This window comes from Micropterus dolomieu, linkage group LG18, assembly GCF_021292245.1.
Source record: "Micropterus dolomieu isolate WLL.071019.BEF.003 ecotype Adirondacks linkage group LG18, ASM2129224v1, whole genome shotgun sequence".
NCBI lineage: Eukaryota > Metazoa > Chordata > Actinopteri > Centrarchiformes > Centrarchidae > Micropterus > Micropterus dolomieu.
Genome location: NC_060167.1, coordinates 25,412,154 through 25,432,375, shown reverse-complemented (window position 1 = coordinate 25,432,375; position 20,222 = coordinate 25,412,154). Strand labels below are relative to the sequence as shown.

General features: G+C 40.8%; 4 protein-coding genes and 2 non-coding genes across 11 annotated transcripts; 4 read left to right on the top strand and 2 right to left on the bottom strand.

Moving 5' to 3' along the window:
* Positions 1–313: 313 nt before the first annotated feature.
* LOC123956933 (zinc finger protein 436-like) lies at positions 314–4,284 on the bottom strand. Of its 2 annotated transcripts, none has more exons than XM_046029505.1 (2): positions 3,989–4,284; positions 314–2,804 (listed from the first exon to the last, which is right to left on the bottom strand). In XM_046029505.1, exons 1-2 carry the CDS (start codon positions 4,017–4,019, stop codon positions 1,885–1,887), a joined length of 951 nt encoding a protein of 316 aa, XP_045885461.1. In that variant the 5' UTR covers positions 4,020–4,284; the 3' UTR covers positions 314–1,884. The 2 variants fall into 2 exon arrangements, with proteins under 2 accessions (XP_045885461.1, XP_045885460.1); XM_046029504.1 differs by having other exon boundaries at positions 4,012–4,283.
* A 1,370-nt stretch (positions 4,285–5,654) lies between these two features.
* Positions 5,655–14,032, top strand: gnl3 (guanine nucleotide binding protein-like 3 (nucleolar)). The gene is made up of 14 exons (XM_046029497.1): positions 5,655–5,756; positions 5,960–6,018; positions 6,182–6,322; positions 6,452–6,571; positions 6,665–6,745; positions 6,837–6,972; positions 7,108–7,211; positions 7,689–7,839; positions 8,053–8,140; positions 8,310–8,487; positions 8,588–8,730; positions 8,948–9,084; positions 13,046–13,185; positions 13,407–14,032. Exons 1-14 carry the CDS (start codon positions 5,744–5,746, stop codon positions 13,563–13,565), a joined length of 1,650 nt encoding a protein of 549 aa, XP_045885453.1. The 5' UTR covers positions 5,655–5,743; the 3' UTR covers positions 13,566–14,032.
* Positions 7,424–7,558, top strand: LOC123957051. Its single transcript, XR_006821709.1, has one exon. It is a non-coding gene; the product is annotated as a small nucleolar RNA SNORA47 (small nucleolar RNA).
* LOC123957049 lies at positions 8,778–8,852 on the top strand. The gene has a single exon (XR_006821707.1). It is a non-coding gene; the product is annotated as a small nucleolar RNA SNORD19 (small nucleolar RNA).
* Positions 14,033–14,267: 235 nt separating the features above from the next.
* glt8d1 (glycosyltransferase 8 domain containing 1) lies at positions 14,268–20,004 on the bottom strand. Of its 5 annotated transcripts, none has more exons than XM_046029500.1 (10): positions 19,721–20,004; positions 18,004–18,050; positions 17,670–17,768; positions 17,275–17,485; positions 17,030–17,147; positions 16,841–16,925; positions 16,547–16,659; positions 16,261–16,427; positions 16,016–16,116; positions 14,268–15,468 (listed from the first exon to the last, which is right to left on the bottom strand). In XM_046029500.1, exons 1-10 carry the CDS (start codon positions 19,750–19,752, stop codon positions 15,284–15,286), a joined length of 1,158 nt encoding a protein of 385 aa, XP_045885456.1. In that variant the 5' UTR covers positions 19,753–20,004; the 3' UTR covers positions 14,268–15,283. The 5 variants fall into 5 exon arrangements, with proteins under 5 accessions (XP_045885456.1, XP_045885454.1, XP_045885457.1 ...); XM_046029498.1 differs by lacking the exon at positions 19,721–20,004 and adding an exon at positions 19,476–19,571; XM_046029501.1 differs by lacking the exon at positions 19,721–20,004 and adding an exon at positions 18,591–18,711.
* On the top strand, positions 18,717–20,131 carry spcs1 (signal peptidase complex subunit 1). The gene is made up of 4 exons (XM_046029506.1): positions 18,717–18,870; positions 19,348–19,407; positions 19,518–19,604; positions 19,824–20,131. Exons 1-4 carry the CDS (start codon positions 18,835–18,837, stop codon positions 19,947–19,949), a joined length of 309 nt encoding a protein of 102 aa, XP_045885462.1. The 5' UTR covers positions 18,717–18,834; the 3' UTR covers positions 19,950–20,131.
* Positions 20,132–20,222: the final 91 nt, after the last annotated feature.

The following is a 20,222-nucleotide window of genomic DNA, read 5'->3' as shown; positions in this document are numbered from 1 at the left end:
TTCAATGACAGAGAGAAAGGTCTATTCTCAGTTTTGGTAGGTACTCCAACTCAGCTGAAATAAAGCAAATCTGATTTTAAGTTAAAATTAATTCTTTAAAAGACCATTAGTCCCTTAAAACTGGTTTTATTAGTAATATTTCTAATGAACTTTTGTAATGTCTGTATAAAGAGAAATGCCCCAGAAGCAACTGGAGGTTAGCCTCTGTACTTTTCAGAACAGCAGCATGTAGCACTGATCATCAGCACCATTTCATGTTTGATTCTTAAAGTTAGCTTTGATCACATATTATACAAGAGAATTACAATAGATACTCAATTACTACTTTATTAAAAAATAACATTTAATACGCAATGATACAACACTGTACAGTAGAGTGTGTGTGCAGGAGGCGCAAAGCTGCCCCAGTGAAGACTGTGAGTGAAGGGTTGCTGGTCAGCTGCGAGGACGTGCTGTAGTTGTCTCGTGCTGCATTCATCACACACGCAGGGTTCGCTGGTGTTCATCCAAAAGCAACAACTGAGCTTTGACACACTCTGAAGGTATATTTTATTCAGTTTATCGTTTTGCAGGACATGCATATGCAAATTGGTATTATTATTATTTTTTTTAATCATATTTATTCCTGCAACCAGCAGGGTCAAATTCCACGGGAAACCTGAGTTTCTGACTTTTATAATAGCAGTTTCAAGTCAGACATTAGTATTTCTGGTATGCCCTCGTGTAATGAATGCAGCATTGGTCCTGAGAGGTTAAAGGTAACTGTAGAGTCTACTGTTCAGGGGGGTCAGTCAGAGATGGGCAGAGGAAGTATGTATATGACTCCATGAGAAATCAACCATCGCTTCTGAAAATCAACCACAACTGAGGCCACTCAGGAAACACCTCACATGTGAATGACTACTGTGGTGGAAAGTAAAGCACACACAAATCTTTGCAGACTGAGACCCCTGAAAAAGCAGACAGGTTCAGATAATACTGTACGGCCCTATTTTTGAGTGAATTTCTGCATCATCTTAGACAGAAGCCATAGTGCATGTCATAAATAAAAAAAATTTGATAAGACACCACACAATTCCTATACGCATGGTAGATTGAGACTAGTGGTATTATACAGATTATCACATTATTTCACAAAATAGTGGCGCAGTCTCACAATAGATTTGTCCATATTTCAAACGGACAACATGAAGCACTGACATGTAAGATGGCAGTATTTAGCTAGGCAACAATGTAACAGCACTCAGAAGAAAAAGGAGGTTTAAATAAAGACTTAAATGGAGATAAGTGCCAGGTCAGACTTCTGTTTACGGGGCATTTCAGTAGCTTTTTGTTTGATGATGATGACGAACAGGCTTCATTTGTCAGACCGTCAATTCTCTAAATAACTGAGAAAATGTCACGCTTACACAGACTCTTCTTTACAAGATAATTGTCATGTCTGCAGAAGTGTAAACTTATGGATATGACGTGACTGGATACCGTGACCGTGCTGAACATTGTTGCATTTTCTTAATGCACCTCAGTTTCAAGGCATGTGTGGAAGACTTTATCATGCTATTAATATGACTAAGGAAAGGCTAGATAATTCAGAAAGGCTAACAACTCAAGGCTAATAACTCAAATTGTGTCTTTGAGATTTAATACTCGGTGACAAGTACAAAATTAGGTAAATGACATACTAAGCTGGCTAATACAAATTCTATTGAAGGACTATGGCGTGAAGTAGTATTAGGTTAGATAAGAAACTTTCACCAAGAGTTGCAGAAACCCTAGTTCTTGGAAAGTAGAAAAAAAGTGTCCTAATGGCAGCAATTGTAGCTTTTGTAGGAAAGGTTCCCCACATCAATAAGATTCACAAACTGGGTTGTTTAAAAACTTGCATCATTGCCCTGAGAAATATGTTCCCTCGCGGCTATGTGTCTGGAGATGCCTTTTGATTTTGTCAGAACGGCTGAAGCATTTGCCACACACAGGGCAACTGTATGGCTTCTCTCCAGTATGGATCCTCATGTGTACCTTCAGGTGAGCCATCTGTGTGAAGCCCTTTCCACAAATCTGGCAGCGGAAGGGTTTTTCTCCCGTGTGGCTACGCTGGTGCTCCTGGAGTCTGCCGGAGGAGCTGCAGCACTTCCCACATACTCCGCAGCGGTAAGGTTTTTCTCGAGTGTGCACTTGTACATGCACATGCAGGTGGCCAATGTGACTAAACGCCTCACCGCAGACCTTGCAGCAAAAGGATGACATGTGGCCTTGTAGGGGTGATTTTTGATGGGGGCAGTCCACGGCATTGGCTCCTTGGTTGCGCATGTGTGAGGCCTGCCCTCTGTTAGCTCCGGTTCCAGTTCCCTTAGCACCAACCATCTGTCCTCCATTCTCAACCCCAATAATGTCAATGTTGTTCTCATTTGAGCAGTTTGGGTTGACAGGCGCGAGGGGCTGAGCGCCGCTGTTGGAAGAAGTAGAGCCTCTGTGGCCTCCCCCACTCTCCACCTTCACATGCCTCGAGGAGCCTCGAGAACCAGGATCCCTCTCCCTGTTCTCCACACCTTGACTCTGGGGGAGGTTGGATGTGTGGGGACCGTCCTGGGGATATTCATTTGCAACACGCGGGGGAGTGAACATGTTCTCTGGTGTGCTGCAAGAGCCGTGACTGCGAAGCTGATCATCTCCTTGGTTGGGCCGGAGATCTCTTTTATCCTTAATCTGAATAGGGATACGTTCTTCGTGCCCCATGCTGGGACTCCACTCACGTCGTGGATGCTCACCATCCTCCTCGTCCAACAGCGCCATGGATGGACGATCTGAGAACACAACAGGAGGAAGAGGTTCTAATGAAAATATTAACTACATTGCTGCAGACAGCTGTGTTCATGGCACAGTGAAAACGAAAACTTAGTTGTAGTTGAACACAAGGGGAAGTGACTATAACGCTATGGCAGAGCAACCACAGCTCATGGAAATGGCAACGCCAGCGTTCTTCTGTAAAACACCCCTATACCACACAACTTTTCCCATCAAAAATACCAAGAGCTGAACTTGACAGACTTTTACATTTTAATAGAAATGTCTAAATTGTAACTGTTGGTCAATGTACAATACCAGTTTACTGGGGGGTTAAATGGTACTGTACAATGAACAGTGCATCACCACAGTTTAGCAGAGGCGGTAATTCACCCAAATCCTGACACATCTTGTTTCACGATCAATGCAGGTACAAAATAACGGCCAAAACAAGACGCCCTAATTTATTGTATTTTGCTCCACTATAAAACAGTCTGGGAAACCCTGAGTACCTACATATTAGACAGTAACACTGTATGTGATGCATACATAAAGTTTTCAACCCCTTGAACTTTTAAGAGTTGTTTAACATTAATTCAAAGTTGATGTAACTGAGACATGTGACAACATGCTAACAGAAAAAGACAATGTCAAATCTACGTAAAACACTACTACTCTACAAATTATAAATAAGAGCGCATGACATATTTACATTCATAACTTAAATAATAGCACATTTGGCAACAGTTTGTCACAGTTTCAGGCCAGTTTCTTAACATTATGTGGATAAGTAACTTAGTTTACATAACGGAATAAACACACTGTGAAACAACAGGTGAATAGTGTGTATTTGTTTGGTCAGTATTCACTTCAATCGGCCCCTGTCAAATAAATAATTAATTTGTACAATTAGCAGGTGAAAATGCACACAAGTATCCATATATAGCTAAAAGGGCTAGTCGGCTAACCTAGCTGGTTAGCTAACAAACAAAGGTTGCTAACACGTTAGCCGCTCCACAACAACAGCTGCTAACGTCAGCTAGCTCGCTAAATGCTAAGTTAACTTCATTAGAAGTGGGATAACGTCGTTTTTATGTTATTTACTGTGTTGTTACATTGGTCCTGCACGCAGGCATTTACGTTTCACCACCCCAATACAACCTCACAAACTCGGCTGAGTGGACATAAAGGGGCGCAACTGCACCGTTAGCTTTCAGCCGAGCTAACCTGGCCATATTTCAATCCCAGCGTCTCGCAGCCTGCGTCTCAGATGGTCGTTCTCCCGCTCTCTGATCGCTATCTCCTCCTGGTACTCCAAAATCGTGTCCTCGACAGATTTGTAGATCTCCTGCGCAGCAAGCATGAGACGCTCAGTCAAAAATACGTTTAAAAACTGCAGCTTGGTCATTTTCTTGGGTTGCACGGAGCTCTTGCTATCATCCAAAATGGACCAAAAAAAGATGCTCGACCCAATCACGTGACCCGGAGTTGTTTCTTCTTCTTCGTCTTCGTATTCTTATTCTGTTCTTTCTTTCCCCCATGATACATGATATCCTGTTTCAGTCTTGACAATATCCCTTTATGGTAGGTTATATTCCTACCTTTTAGGTTAAAATGGGGTAACACTTATCAGGTCACAGAATGTCACGGGTCACAAAATATAATGTCACACCTGCTGCTATGTGGCAGAACAAGGTGCCCTATGAGGTGTAAGGCATAAGGTAAATTTATTTATCATTTTACAAAAAAGGGCTGTATAATGTAAAATGTGTGTTATTTAGGGATGTAAACTATCTACAAAAAATGATCTATAGCTTCAAGTGCAAGTCTACATGATTTTGCACTTTCATATACAGGTTTTTTTTCATTAATCAATATTTATATCAATGGCTTTATTTGTTGTTAAATTTGATACTGCATATTTGGTAGTTTTATGTTGTTATTTTTGATGAAACCTTATTGGTGATGCAACTGTAATTTTGTTGTCCAGGATAACAATCTCTATTGAACTCTAGTATACTGCATTGTTGGTGTGCATGAGTCTATGATATAGTATAAAGTAAAATCCGTGCACTGTATACACACACATTAGAAATGTAGACCACACATGTAGGGTTGTATACATTTGGGACTTCTACAGACTACAAAGTTTGGGCTTCATGCACTGATGTCAGAGCTGGTTGGTAGTAGGTGCTTGCCCTGGGTGCCTCTATCGCTTTGTGACCACTTTCTCTATGTGTGCTTAAAATACTTTTATTTCAGCTATTCAGCTGGGTGCCACACTGTGTCCAATGTACTTCTTATGTCTCAACATCTTTTAATGTGTCTAATGCATTTGAATTATCTAACCAATAAACAATTTTGACACAGTAAATAATAGCACAACCTTGAAGTAAATCATATAAAAACTGAATGTTATACTTAAGATGTGTGGTTACTGGTGCAGGAATGTACTTCTAGACTTTGACAATGGTACTGACAAAGATACTGATCATATTTTTGTATGCAAGTACGCTTCATTTGTGTGAGATTTTTACTTCAGTGTCAGGAAATGGTAAGAAAACGGTTAACCTTTATATTTGTATGAGCTGAGCATCATTGATTTCTTGTTCAAAAATTTAACCATGAAACCACAGTTTAATTCCATTAATAATATAATACCGTTGCAGCCATGACAAAAATAGCTGATAGAGTTCCCATAAATAGGACAGTCTTGATTCAGTGTTAAGTTAATTAAGAAAATTACATTCGTTTATGTTGACAAACACAACAAATCAACAGCGTCATCACAAAACTGACGCACTGGAGGTCTCGCAGCATGAGCTGAAAGTAACGTTACTCCAGCCCGGCAGGTGGCGAAACACGCGCAGACAAGAGCGGAAGTGACAAAACATCCAACTTGCGCACTCCTCCACGTGCGAGAGCAGTACAGTCACATTGGCAGGTCCGCAGCTGCACGATGAAACGACCAAGTAAGTGAATACGGACAGCGACGTCCTATTAATATGTTCGCTTTTTTAAAACAGCTCTATAAAGCTAAATTATTCGGTTAATCCACCTAGTTAATAAGCTGACTGTATGATTGGCTAACGGCCACATTTAGTTTGTCTGTATTAGCTTCGTTTTTAGCTAAATGTTGAACCAACGTTAAAATTTTTTTATCTCTTTTCTTCAGAGTTAAAGAAAGCCAGTAAGCGGGTTTCATGTTCCAAGCGTTATAAAATACAGAAAAAGGTAAGTGCCCGACTTTATAACCCACTACTTTAAAGATAAAACTGTTTTCTGGACGATGAGGCCTGTGAGCGAGACGAGTTTGCTAACGTTGCTCATAATTTCTAACTTGTTTGGCTGAGTTTTAATGCCCACAAAGAATTGAATTCTGGTGTTCTGTGTGTAGGTCCGAGAGCACAACAGAAAACTAAAAAAAGAGGCAAAGAAGAAAGGAGTGAGCAAACGAGTGAAGAAGGATCCTGGTGTGCCCAACAGTGCTCCCTTCAAAGAGGAGGTCCTCAGGGAGGCCGAGCAGAGGAGGCTACAGGTTAGCAGTCATTTGCTTTTCCAGTGCAGCTACCGCATCTGATGTGGATCCTGTCACCTGAAAGTGGCTAACATGATGACAGAATTTCTGCTGTTGTACTAATTGAACTTTTTTTATTTTGTCTTGTAGATTGAAGAAGAAAAAGAGAGAAAGAAGCAAGCCAAAAAGGAGGAGCGAGCCCAGAAGAGGAAAAAGGAGGAGACAGCTGTAAGCAAAAAAACAGAACCCAAGGCCAAGAAGGCTCGGCAGGTAAAAGGCAAACACTTGTATAATCATCCATCGATTCAGAATTGAATCACTCTATTGTTTTACTTTTATCATCTTTTGGTCTTGTTTCCGTAGGATGGGGTTGGAAAGCGTTCAGAGAAACGGGCTGCCCCAGACAAGAACTCAAAACAGTATCTTTGCTCTGAATTAAACAAGGTAACTCCCCAATCAAAGTAAGTGTTTTACTATAGAAGGAAATGTTTTTCATGCTATTTAGAAACCGTCTGCCTGATCTCTACTTCTTCAGGTGATCGATGCATCTGATGTAGTGATTGAAGTCCTTGATGCTCGTGACCCACTGGGCTGCAGGTGTCCACAGCTGGAGGAGGCAGTACTGCAGAGGGAAGGCAACAAGAAACTGATTTTGGTATTAAACAAAATAGGTAAATGGACATGAGAGGCTACCATTTTATTTTGTAGTTAAGTACACACAGAGAGATGATGTTTATGATCTGTTGTGAATTAGAATGAAAAATGTGATGTTAAGTAAGTGTGTGTTTTTGATTTTCTATTTTTAGATCTAGTACCAAAAGAAAATGTGGAGAGGTGGATTCAGTGTTTACAACTGGAGTTTCCAGTTGTGGCGTTCAAAGCATCAACACAAATCCAGGACAAAACAGTGGTACGCGGTGCATTGTACAACAGTGTTTTTCAGTCGTGTAGAATCACATCAGTTTTTGGATGCATTTATGAGCGAAAGGCTTCTAAACCCTATTTCAACAAATACAAGTTTGTTCTAATTCAGCTTTTTTAAATATAATGTCAAAATCAATTTAATTAATTGCAGTGCAAATATGTGATGGGCCATCTACCTGTCTGTACCTCATTGTAATATGGAGGACTGAGAAGGTTGAGCAGCTTGTATTGTGCTGCTGTAACTGGTTATAACCTCCAAGAGTAACTCACAAACCACACCTCCTAATTGGCTCTGTCACAAGCAGAGCTGATGTGAGTGTTTGTGAACAAAACAAATTGTGTCTTTAAAATTTCAATATGTGCATGCTGTATTACTCAGACAGTGGGAGGGAGCTTCAGTCACTTCAAATGCAATGATGGTACATGAAAAGTAAATCTATATGTCTGGTTCTGTCTTCACCAGCAAGCCAAGAAGAGCAGGATAACGGCCTCTAATGAAGTCCTGGACAAATCCAGAGGAGCAGCCTGCTTTGGAAATGGTTGTCTCACTGAGCTCCTAACACGTTTTGCTGTAAACACAAAGAATGAAGCTTCACTCAGAGTGGGCATAGTTGGTAAGCACAGCTTTTTAGCTATATAGTGACTTCCTTTATGTCAGTTGTGGATTTAGATGAAGCATTGAGTTCTATGAAGACTGTAAATCCTTTACTGTCAGTTGCAGCTCTGTGGTATAGATATACTGTACTGATTCTGGTTGTGAAGTTCTTTGAATTTGTTCATAGTACGTAGTCCAAATGTTGATTGATGCAATCTCCTTTTAACCTCAGGTTTTCCTAATGTGGGGAAGAGCAGTCTCATCAACACTATGAAGGGGATCCTGGCGTGCAATGCTGGCATCACGAGAGGCATCACAAAGTGAGTGATAAATAAGCATAAAACACTAGACTTACCTGTTACAAATTGGAAGCATTATGCGCATTACTGTCAGATTAAGTTTTATGACGTTGTAATTAACATATTTCTTAGCCCCTCTTATTTGTAGCTTATCCCCATAGTCAAATGTTACCTGTTACTGCCCCCTCAGATCCATGCAGGAGGTGCACATCTCAAAGAATGTGAAGCTAATTGACAGCCCCGGAGTCGTGGCATCGCCGTCCAACCCACCAGTCTCTATGGCTCTGAGGAGCTTGCAGATGGAGGAGGGCCAGGAGAGTGTGCTGGAGGCTGTCAAGACTCTGCTCAAACAGTGTGACAAGACCCAGGTAGGAGGAGGAGAGATGTGTGACTGGTTTGATGGATTTGGGTGGTGGCGTTCTTGCAAGTTAGTGTTAATTATTCTGTCTTCTGCTCTGAATGTTTCAGGTCATGCTTCAGTACAATGTCCCCAACTTCAGAAACTCTCTGGAGTTTTTAACGTTGTTATCCAAAAAGCGCGGCTATCTGCAGAAGGGTGGAGTCCCCAATACTGAGCAGGCAGCCAGAGCTTTCCTTGCTGATTGGACAGGGTGAGTCTTTTGTATTTTCCTAAAAGATTAGGTCGGCAGCATCAGTGTGGAAATGAGGACAAAAACGCAATTCTGGATTTCATTTTGAAGACTTCAAATCCAACTCTGATCCCAACACGGTGCCAGGATAACTTCAAATATGTTGGTTCATAAAGTAGAGTAGGGAGTGCTGTGTCTTGACATGATTTCACAAAAACTGGTGTTTGGTTTCCATCAGAGCCAAGCTGAGCTACTTCTGTAAGGCACAGGAGAACCACAGCCTCCCGGCCTACATGACCGATGCAGTGGTCGCTGAGATGTGGAACGGCTGGGATCTAAACCAACTGAAAACAGGCAACGAGGAAACTCTGAAAGGTAATCGTGTTTTAATTTGACTCATTAAACAACAGATTCTGTTTCATTAGGGAGTAGGGGTGTGATGAGATCTCGCGAGATTAAATTGTGACAGTTAACGTAAATTACATTTTTTACATGCTGTCAAGCCACAAATAAATTTTCTCACACAGTGAAATACAAATGTATAGTTCATAAGATAGACTCACAGCGAATCTGCTCCGCGCTGTGAGTCAAGACAGTTTTGACCAGTGGAAATGTAGCTGTAAGAGGTTTGCAAAATAAACTTGAAGTGCAAAAACTGAAGTGCCACCTTGCTCTGTTCGGGACTGTGAGCTGCACTTTATCTGAGCTGCTGAAGTTAATGTGTGTGGATCTGTGGTCAGATTACTGCCTGAACAAAAGTGTTACATTTACTTTCGGTTTCATATGCAACATGCAGTCGCAAACTGTGCCGGTCAAATGGTCTGAAGGGGATGAAGTTACTTCCAGCGGATCAATAACATAACGCACAGCAGAGTAAAGGGCAGGTAGACTTCTCATCAAATGATGACGTTAGTCTCATAATATTCTGTCTTTTTGCTGGACACGAACACTGGTCAGAGAGCACATATGTGGGAGAGATTCCACAAGCAGAAAAGTTGCTGAAACACAAGGTATTTAAAGTCCAGGAGTTTCTATCTAAATTAAAATTTAATAATTTATCATTGAGGTGACTAAATCATGACGCAGGAGGGATGATATTACATTTGAAAGTCTGAAAGCAGCACAGAATGACTGAGAGCTGCACTGACTTGTATTCTGTTATAGTTAGGCTATACAGTTTTGTCACCGGCCACCTGAATTTTGTGTTTTTATTTATATAATTTAAAAAATCACCATAAATGATTTCTGAGAAATTCATCAGAATGCAGGAAATAAAGTGTTTAATGCTAAAAATCTTCATATAATTCATCATTGAAGATTTCTTTTAAAAAGTGCTAAAGTCCCGTATCAATCTCGTCGGTTAAGTGTCTCGTCACACCCCTATTAAGCTTGATTTATACTCCTGCGTAGGGTCTATGTGCGTAGCTACGCCATAGGCTACGCACATAGCCGTGCATTTATACTTGTGCGTCGGTGTCCCCGTCATTCTGCAATTACACCCCCAAACACTAGTCGGCAGTAGCGCTACAGCGTCCACTGTGTTGACTTTTGCCGGCCAAGCAGGCTAACTTCCGGTTTAGCGCTCCGCTAACGTGAATGGGGTTAAAATTGTAAACGTCCGGCTGGTGTAGCCTTTTCAAATGTTATCGACCGAATGGATCACATTCTGAAACAAGTCATTTCGCTCGGGTTGTGACAGTCAAATATATTGATCCACGGTGTTACAGCCGCCGTTTTGGCTGCTAGTTAGTTACTACAAAGCACGGGGTACTTCCGGTCGGCTCGGAGGAATTGCGAGGCTACCCAGCCAACCAATAATAATATCTTAATCTTTATCACAGTGCTTACGGTCCGCGTCGACGTGTAGTTACGTTTTTGAGGAGGTGCACGTCAGGCTATGGTGTAGGTGACGGTGTAGAGTAGGGGGCTACGCCGTTGATTCAACGCAGAAGTATAAATTGCACTTTAGGGAGTGTTGGTGAAGGGATACCTGTCAACACTGTCTCTCTTAATTCAATGTTTTTTTTTTTTTTGTATATTTCGTCTCACATATTAGTGTTCCAGTTAACAAGTCGGAAACCTTGCTCGGCCAACTAGTTTACAACTAGCCAGGTTAGCTGTTACGCCAGTCCTTCTTCTCTGACATGATCACCAAAAACACTAATAATGCATGTGCCCTGTTAGCTACTGTTGACAGGCTAACTAACCCTCCTGTGTCTGTAGTCTCTGAACTTCTATCCACCAGGGCCTGCAATGAATTTGCTTCCTTCTTCACAGACAAAATTCAAACAATTAGACAAGCAATCAGTGCCTCTATGTCAGTAACAGGATATGTCTTGTCCCTGTGTCCACTTAAAAACAATTCATATAGCATGAGACAATTTGATTCTATTAACCATAAACACCTGGAGGACATTATACAACATCTGAAATCCTCCTCATGCTGCCTTGATATTCTGCCAACAGGTTTTTTCAAAAATGTGTCTAAATGCATGGCCTCAGATTTACTACAAATTGTCAACATGTCTCTCCTCTCAGGTTTTTTCCCACAGGCCCTGAAAACTGCAGTCATTAAGCCACTCTTAAAAAAGAGCAATCTAGACAGTTCACTGAGCAATTATAGGCCCATATCAAATCTCCCGTTTTTAAGTAAAATCACTGAAAAGGCTGTTTTTCAACAGCTTAGTGCTTTCTTGGCACTAAATAACTGTTTTGATGTCTTCCAATCAGGTTTTCGACCACACAACAGCACTGAGAAAGCTCTTGTTAAGGTCTTCAATGACATCCATTTAAACACTGACAGTGGCAGAATTTCAGTCTTAGTATTATTGGATCTCAGTGCTGCATTTGACACGGTCAACCACAACATATTACTAGACAGACTTGAAAACTGGGTTGGACTTTCTGGCACAGTACTAAACTGGTTTGAATCCTACTTAAAGGACAGGGACTACTTTGTACTACTATAGGTAATCACACATCTGAGCTGACAAAAATGACATGTGGAGTTCCCCAAGGCTCCATTCTGGGACCTCTTTTTTGTTTAACATTTACATGCTTCCACTGGCTCAGATTATGAAAAACAATGTTACCATAATTATGCAGATGACACACAGATTTACATAACCATTTCACCAGGGGCTCACTGTATTGAGCAGGTCAACGATTGGATGTGCCAGAATTTTCTTCAATTAAACATGGATAAAACTGAAGTTATTGTTTTTGGAGCCAGGGAGGAACAATTGAAAGTCAGTGCTCGACTTCAATCTGTAATGTTAAGAACCACAAATCAAGCCAGAAATCTTGGTGTAGTCATGGACTCAGACCTGAATTTGAGGAGCCATATTAACACAATTACAAAGTCAGCCTACTATCACCTGAAGAATATATCAAGGATTAAAGGACTTATGTCTCAGCAGGACCTGGAAAAGCTTATCCATGCATTTATCTTCAGTCGACTTGACTACTGTAGCAGTGTCCTTACAGGGCTCCCTAAGAAATCCATCAGACAGCTGCAGCTGATTCAGAATGCTGCTGCTAGAGTCCTCACTAAGACCAAAAAGGTGGATCACATCACTCCAGTTCTGAGGTCTTTACATTGGCTTCCTGTATGTCAAAGAATTGATTTCAAAATCCTGCTGTTAGTTTATAAAGCACTAAATGGTTTGGGGCCAAAATACATTTCCGATCTTCTGCTTTGTTACGAACCATCCAGACCTCTCAGGTTGTCTGGGGCAGGTCTGCTTTCTGTCCCCAGAGTCAAAACTAAACAAGGCGAAGCAGCGTTCAGTTATTATGCTCCGTATATTTGGAACAAATTCCCAGATAACTGCAGGTCAGCTGAAACAGTCGGTTCTTTTAAATTAAGACTGAAGACTTTTCTTTTTACCATTGCTTTTAATTAAATATTTAAGAATTTTCTTTTTACTGATAACTTGCACTGTAACTTTTATTGTCCCGTTTACTGTTTTTTTTGTTTTTAGCTTTTTATTTTCTATTTAACTCTTTCAACCCTGATTGTAACACTGTAACTTTTATTATATTTTCTGTTTTTAAAATTTTACATATTTCCCTGTTGCTTTTGTGTTATGTAAAGCACTTTGAATTACCTTATTGTAAAATTGTGCTATACAAATAAACTTGCCTTGCCTTTGAAACTTACGACTTTGAACACGGAAATTCCAACTTCCATATCAAATGGAACGCACCATGACTTTAACATTGGGTGTAAAGAGTTAAATGGCCTCTTGGGGCCACTAGTGGGCTTTTAGACTCCAGATGTGTCAATGTACTGTAGTCTCTGTGTTGCTGAAAACAACCTGTTGCTTTTTTTTAGGTGTTAAATTCCCAAACCAGGCCAGCAGTATAGGCTTCACCTCTAAAGGCCCAACTGCAGGCCTGCTGAGTGTCAGCGATATCTCTGAAGAAAAACCCAGTACTGCAGCCGCAAAGACAGATGCAGAGCAGAATAATGAGGTAACTAGATGGAAATGTTTTTTTATTTGTTTTGAAAACTGCCAGACAATACAACTGCTGCAAATAATGCTGGAAATGAGGACAAAAATGAATGTCTTAATTTGTTTATGAAGACTTCTAATCCAACTCTGATCCAGCTGGCTGGACCCTTCTTTATTTAAAACACTGTGGATCTTAAGGATTACTGGACTTAATATTTGAAACATCTGTTCTTCTTGCAGCCTGAACAAACTGCTGTGGAAGTAAATAAAACAGAAGAACCGGAGGAACCACAGACGGCGCCACTCAGAAGCGTGCAGTTCCAGGTTGTCCCCATTGACACCAGCCTCTCTGTAGCTGCAGAGGACGACGCCTATGACTTCAACACAGATTTTAAATGAGCTTTGCCCTTCACACTGTTTCTTAACTCGTGCCTGTGGTCTGGTGGATATGGCAGACCCGGATTTGTCAGCATACATGAACATGCTGACAAAGAATCAGTGTCAGGGTGTCTTTGACCATCTCATGACCGGTTGATTGGTTGCTTCAGAATCTGTTTGAAAGGCACTGGCCAGTTGAGTGGTTTCAGGCTAGTCGTTGGTGTTTGTGGTCCTCCTTCAAACTTTGAATCAGGAAGATGGGACAGTTTCCAGTAAAGGACTAACCATTTATCCTAGACTACATTTTTCAGAATTTTTGTCTAGGACTTAATCCCTGCACAGGAAACGGATTTATCTATTTAGTGGATATCCACTAACTTCTCCTCCGAGAAGACTGCCGATTTTAAATGTGCAGAGGTAATTTGTAATATTTTGTGTTCATGCAGAATACTGTATATAAATGTAATAAACCCTCTACAAAGCCTAAATCTGTTTATTTTTTTGCCCCTCTACTAACTACCTGTATTTTACCAAAACCATGAATTGACATTGAAACTAATAGTTTCATGCAGTAGTGACATTTAAACGGCATTGCCTTTGGCTCGTAATTATTTCACACCCCTTTTACAGTAGGTAAGTATTACAGAAAACTAGACACAATCCTGACAATGTCAAATCTGGAGAGAAGAAAAACTGTTAATTGCAGACCAATAAAAAATAAAATTTGATTGATAAAAATGTACATTTTATTTCATGTACTATACAAAACATGACATACTTGCACCAGCAAGGTGACTGCTTTTTGAGGTTTTAAAAAACAAATAAAAAAATCCTGATGGGGATGAAACGTGAGAATTTTGTGCATTTCTGCAGAGGTGCTGTTTGTTTAGTGGTCTGCATATAAAGTCATTAAAAAAACAGTTGAGCATCAGAGGCAGTACAACACTGAATTAGTGTTCATTTATGGCATAGTTAATTCATACTTGGGATAAATCAAAATGATAGTGTCCTATTAGCTTGACTGTAGTTGCACTGGATTAACAATTGAGAATAACAGAACAGAGTTAAACAGCATTTTGTGTCTGATTGTGATGGAAATGCTGCCCTAAGCACAGCTTTAACAAGATGTTAATACAAAGATCTGACAAATAAACCAATGAGCCATTAAGCATAAAAAATTAATTACTTTTCCACAGGAAGTATTGAATTGAGGTAACGACATGAGGCATGTGCACGGCTAATATGTTCACAATTCAGACAGAAGTGATAACTCTGAGGGGAACGTGTTTGAACAAGCTATAAACTGTGGGGTCGACTGCTTCACTGTCATGGCTGAGGTAACTACACACTCATTTAGTATGCAAACAGCGTAAATTGTCACAAGGTATCTCATTACTGCTGACTGGGACTGATGCATACGTATGTCTAATCATTTCATCAGGATGAAACACTGCTCTTACACAAGCGACTGTCAAAGCAATCTTAAGGGCGCAGAGTTTCTGAACTAAAAATATTTGTGCACTCCAAGCAGTAATAGAGATTCACTGGGTATATAAAAAATGTCTTGCGTGTTTAAGGGATTGTGAGAGTGCACAGGTCTACATGTGCGGAGGAGGACCGAACTCAAGTACAGAGCTGGGAAAAGGCCTAACTTAGTTCCTGAGATATTGCGAGGTGTGGTCCTGCTGGGACTCGGCTGGCTTGGGTGGTCGAAAGTTCCTGAAACAAAATTTTCCCGTCTAGTTGTCCCCTGTGTGTCTTCGCACTGGATGAAATTTTCCTGTGGGGTCTGGAATGAACCACTTGTCCCACACGTCAGAAAAGGATGACGTTCTCCCCCAGGGCTTATAGTGCCCGTTCCAGTGGAGGAGTTTGGCAGCTTTCACAAACTGTGGGGAGTAGCGGTTTCCGGCGCCTGTAGTACCTGGAAAAACAATGTTTTGCCATCATGTGATCATTCAAATGTCTGACACTGTTCATTGTATTTGGCTTCAAAAACATGCAAACCAAGCAAACATTCTGAAATTCTAATTAAAGAAATATGACACCAAAAAGTTTAACCAATACTTGCATCCTTCACAGACCACAGAAGAAAGTCGGTTATAACTTCTGGTACAATTAAAGCAACAGAAAAAGTACCTCAGAAAGTCTGCTAAAGGAATAGTTCAACATTTTGGGAAGTAAGCGTTACACGAGAAGATCAATACCACTCTCATATCTGTCCATTAAATGTGAAGCTAGAGAGCCAGGAGACAGTTAGCTTAGCATAATCACTTTGGAGCAGGGGGAAATATTGAACCATTCCTTTAAAATCTCTTCTCAAAATACTCACGCAGCACAAGTCTGGGCTATATACGCCGAGTACACGTGGATAAGTATGTGTGGAAGTATCGCACAAACCTCCCAGAGAAACTTGTCCACATGGAAAGCTTGATCTCTTAATGTGTTGCAGTTCCCAATCAGCAACTTACCCAGATGCCTGACGTGCCACATGGGGTCGATGGTGGAGTGACGTTTGTAGAGTGGGGGGGCTGTGATACTCTCTGCCAGTGTCTTACTGTACAGATCCTCCCTGAGGAAATGAACACATTCAGCTTAATGTGAACAAAAAGCATCCATGATATTACATTTCTGTTCAACTGATGTAAAATTCCAGACTTTTGCCTTCAGACTGCCTCATATTCACCCATCTTGTCACCAGTGTGAGTAAACGTACCGCGTGTTCAGTTCCATCCAGTGCTCCAGCTGCCGCGTGATGTTCTGGTTCCTCCACTCGGTCAGGTTAACGATGATGACCCCGGGGTTGAAGGAGCACGTGTTGGCCCTCATCCCCTGCTTCTTGATAGCCTCCTTCTTGAAGTCCAGGAAACCTATATAGTTCTTCTATTTAAAAAAAAAAATCATGGTGTAATCAAAATGTCGCCACATTCACCAAGAACCTCCACATTATGATGCTCTTTATTTTTTTACATAATTGAAAAAAGTCAGCTCATGATGCCCACCTGATTTCCAGCCCCTCGAACGATGCCCTTAGCAGATGCTGAATCACAGTCATCTGAAAAGGCAGCTGCATGTCCTGGTTTGAGGTTGGTTTCATAAAGCTCCTGAATGTCCCCTGAGATCCAACAGAACAGGCATCAATTCCCTTCCTGATAATCTTTTCTCCTACTGCTCTTACATATATATTTTTGACAGTGTAATGGTGCTCGGAAAACACATTTTCTGAATGACAAGCAGCTGGAAAATACTACGTTTATGGCCAAGTTAATTATCTTCCTTTCATGGTGGTGTCTTACCTTGTACAATGATATCGTCATCCAAATAGATAGCTTTCTCTGCCTCGGGTATGAATGCAGGTAGATAAAACCTGGCAAAAGACAACTGAAAAATAGATAATTAAAACAATGTTTGCAAGGGATGAAGAAAGGTAAACGGTATTATGAAAACTTATTCTGGCACATTGAGAAAACATTCAGTTGTCTCACCGGTTTTGCAGCCTCCAGCGTCTGAGGATCTTTAGATATCTTCCCATTGAGGATCTCAGGCTTGAAAATAACCAACTTATACTTTATATTTTTCAGGTTTGTCTTGCTAAGCCACACTCTGTTGGTAAAACAAACAAAAAAAATCCTCTTAGCTTTGGTAAAAACAATGAGACCTGCATTAATATGCCCAAGGCAATATAATGGTATGCATGATGAAGCAAGAGAGACCTGCTTTATTGTCTTACTTTAGGTGATCCACTGTGTCATTCAGGGTCACTATTGTGAAGACGACGTTGGCTTTACTGTTCTGGTAGACACTGTTCATGGCAGCAACCACAGCACCGAGTCTTTCCTCAGCAGCTGTGATGAGGACGGGGATCTCCTCTCCTTTCCTCGCCGACTCTAGTCTGAGGTCTGGAGACAACTCCGATTCAAAGGGAAGAATCATCTCCGCACCTGGATAAAGACATTTTGGGGGGTTTCACAAACTGCTTGAATTATTTAATTTTATGCACTGACTTTGTCTGATGGGATGTTGACAACACGCAAGATATTCTGATTTAAAAAGTGTACCCCACACATGTAGGTAACAGAATAGCGGACACACAGTATACTTCCCCCAGCACAAAGATAAGCACACCTGGATGTTCCTTGTGTAAGAAGTCCCTGAGGTTTAGGAGATTTCGTTGAACTATGATCAGGAAGGCCACGGCCAGCAGCACAAGGATGACCACGTTTACTACAAGATATGACAAGAGCTTATGTTTGTAATAGCAGTGGTAAAGTGTCAGTATCCACAAATCTGTAATAAGTAATGTTTTATGTAATGTAAATGGCAGCCATTGTGCCTCAGCACTGGCCTACCAGAATCTATTAAACTACTGTTTCCACACTGTGCTACAGTAACGTTATCTAGATATAATTACACGTTTCTGAGGCGCAAATAAGAAGTCACTTCATGTAACCTGACTCACCTCTCCTCAATGTCATGGCAGCGGCCGCATCCGTCCCTTCAGTACCCCTGATAAAAATATAAATTGTTACAAAAATAATAATAATAATAATCAAAGCTGATGTGAGTGCAGCCCAATCTCTATTATCTGCTTAGCTAATGAGGACTGAGGTGAACCCGAGTCGCTGCTGCACCCCTGCGTGGCGACACACAACTGGACCGTTCGCAAACTACAGGCTTTTAACTGTGTGTTAATATGATTCAGTTTAAAATGTATACAGCGCAGGTAAAAGCAGCTCTTAACACAAACCAGACAGGACAGTGGAAATAATTCACGCCAGAGCCAAACTGCCAACTCAACATCAACAAGTTTATCCCTTACCACAATTGCACGTAGTAATAGATGCCCATGCGTTTGCCTGATTGTAAAATTACATTAACTTGCTGTTTCCAGTTTGTATAAAACAATTATTGTTTTTTTTAATAATATGTATACATGACTTAATGACAAGAGATACCGGGTAAAAACTGTATGCTTAAAATATAGCTTAAAATAGCTAAACGTAGTTAGACATTTTGACGTAAAGTCATTTAGGGAGGCGAACTAACACAAACCAAATGGATCATCAACATGAAGCATCCACAAGCACTTTGCTCAATTCATATTGTTTATAGATCTGTGAAACTGCGCGGCGCAGCAAACGTAACGTTAAGTTATAACACGCAGGAGTGGCTGGATGGGTCCTTCACAACACGACGTATCGGTTTGGTACCGGAAGTCAAATCGCTTCGGCTCGTTATACCGTTTGAACCAAACTCTTCCCGTGTATGCGTGTTTATTTTAAGTGAAAAGATGCTGTCCATATTCAAGTCTATTCCCACTCACATGGTAAGAGATAATTTGAGCTGCACGCTAGTCGTCATTCTTGCTTTTCTGTCAAGCTAACATTAATTCTTAGCTAGCCAGTGCAGTTGTTAAGTTAACCTTAACGTTACATCGGTAACAGCTGCTATGCTAGCTATTGTTATAACATCGTTCAAAGTTACAATAAACATCGTTTTCTGATCAGTTGTGGCTTTAACAGAGCCACATATCAAATGAATATGCATGTATTGTGAATGAACCTAAGTCGCCAGTTGTTGCCTGATCTTGTGGCGCACACCTGTGACTTCACTACATTGGACCTTGTTTAAGAACCGTTAGCTTGGTATTGCCAATAAATTTGTATAACGTTAAACAACGCTATCAGACAACACCAATTTCTCACCCGCTATTTATTTTGCAGACACACTACCCTCTTTACCTCAGCCTGTACGGAGTTTGTGTTATTAAAGTTGCTTAAACGATGTGCCCCTTGTGTTACAGGATTATAAAGGCCAGAAGCTGGCTGAACAGATTTTCCAAGGAATAATACTCATCTCAGCGGTAACTAACCATGACTTCTACAAACTACCAACTCAAAATAGGTCTACAGAATGATACTGCGTTGTTACCCGTAATCAGGATCACTGATATCATTTGTATCGTCTCTCCAGGTCATTGGATTCGTCTACGGTCTGATCATTGAACAGTTTGGGTGGACGGTGTACATAGTATTGGCTGGTTTTGTTGTGTCCTGTGTGGTAAGTTTCTATCTGCATTGTCTGCTTCATTTGTGAAGAAGGAACAACATATAGATTTAGATGTTGTGTAGCCACAATAATTAACTCTGCTAATTTTTGTTTCTGCTAATCCATACCTCTCTGCTGCACATTGTTGGCTGTACACCATATGAAGGCTTCTTACAGTGGGCCTTTAACAGCCCAAATCATAATTTCTTCTGTTTCTGCCCTTGACTTCAGCTGACCCTGCCGCCATGGCCTATGTTCAGACAGAATCCTCTCTCCTGGCAGCCAGTTGTACCAGAGCCCAGCAGCGAGTCCAGCCAAAAGCCTCAGGAAAGTCTCAAGAAGAAGAAGCACAAATAACTCTGAGCTACTGTGAACTATCCCTACCTGGCTGTTAATACATCGTTTTATATTGGAAATTATTTTGAATTCTGTCTCTCAGTTTCCATTATTAGAAGCATTTGGGGGGGAAAACGTTGTTACAGTGTTTATCAGTCAATAATGAAAAACATATGTGTCCAAATAATAAACATCTGATACTGCCTTTGTTTTATAAATGGGATGAGGGATTATTTTTCTGCAGGACTTGCTGAGTATGTTACTGTGATGCATTTCTTCTTCTTTCATTTGTCG

Bases quoted from the DNA above. Each gene is read 5' to 3' on its own strand.
- LOC123956933 (XM_046029504.1), bottom strand. From the start codon at position 4,192: ATGACCAAGCTGCAGTTTTTAAACGTATTTTTGACTGAGCGTCTCATG. The intron at 2,805-4,011 runs GTTAGCTCGGCT...TTGTGTTCTCAG, and splicing joins TGGGATTGAAATATGGCCAG to ATCGTCCATCCATGGCGCTG.
- gnl3 (XM_046029497.1), top strand. The intron at 8,488-8,587 runs GTAGGAGGAGGA...TGAATGTTTCAG, and splicing joins AACAGTGTGACAAGACCCAG to GTCATGCTTCAGTACAATGT. The intron at 13,186-13,406 runs GTAACTAGATGG...TTCTTCTTGCAG, and splicing joins ATGCAGAGCAGAATAATGAG to CCTGAACAAACTGCTGTGGA.
- spcs1 (XM_046029506.1), top strand. From the start codon at position 18,835: ATGCTGTCCATATTCAAGTCTATTCCCACTCACATG. The intron at 18,871-19,347 runs GTAAGAGATAAT...CTTGTGTTACAG, and splicing joins AGTCTATTCCCACTCACATG to GATTATAAAGGCCAGAAGCT. The intron at 19,408-19,517 runs GTAACTAACCAT...TCGTCTCTCCAG, and splicing joins GAATAATACTCATCTCAGCG to GTCATTGGATTCGTCTACGG.
- glt8d1 (XM_046029498.1), bottom strand. From the start codon at position 19,522: ATGACCTGGAGAGACGATACAAATGATATCAGTGATCCTGATTACGG. The intron at 17,486-17,669 runs GTGTGCTTATCT...GTCTTTATCCAG, and splicing joins CTTACACAAGGAACATCCAG to GTGCGGAGATGATTCTTCCC. The intron at 17,148-17,274 runs GTAAGACAATAA...TTTTACCAACAG, and splicing joins GACACAGTGGATCACCTAAA to AGTGTGGCTTAGCAAGACAA.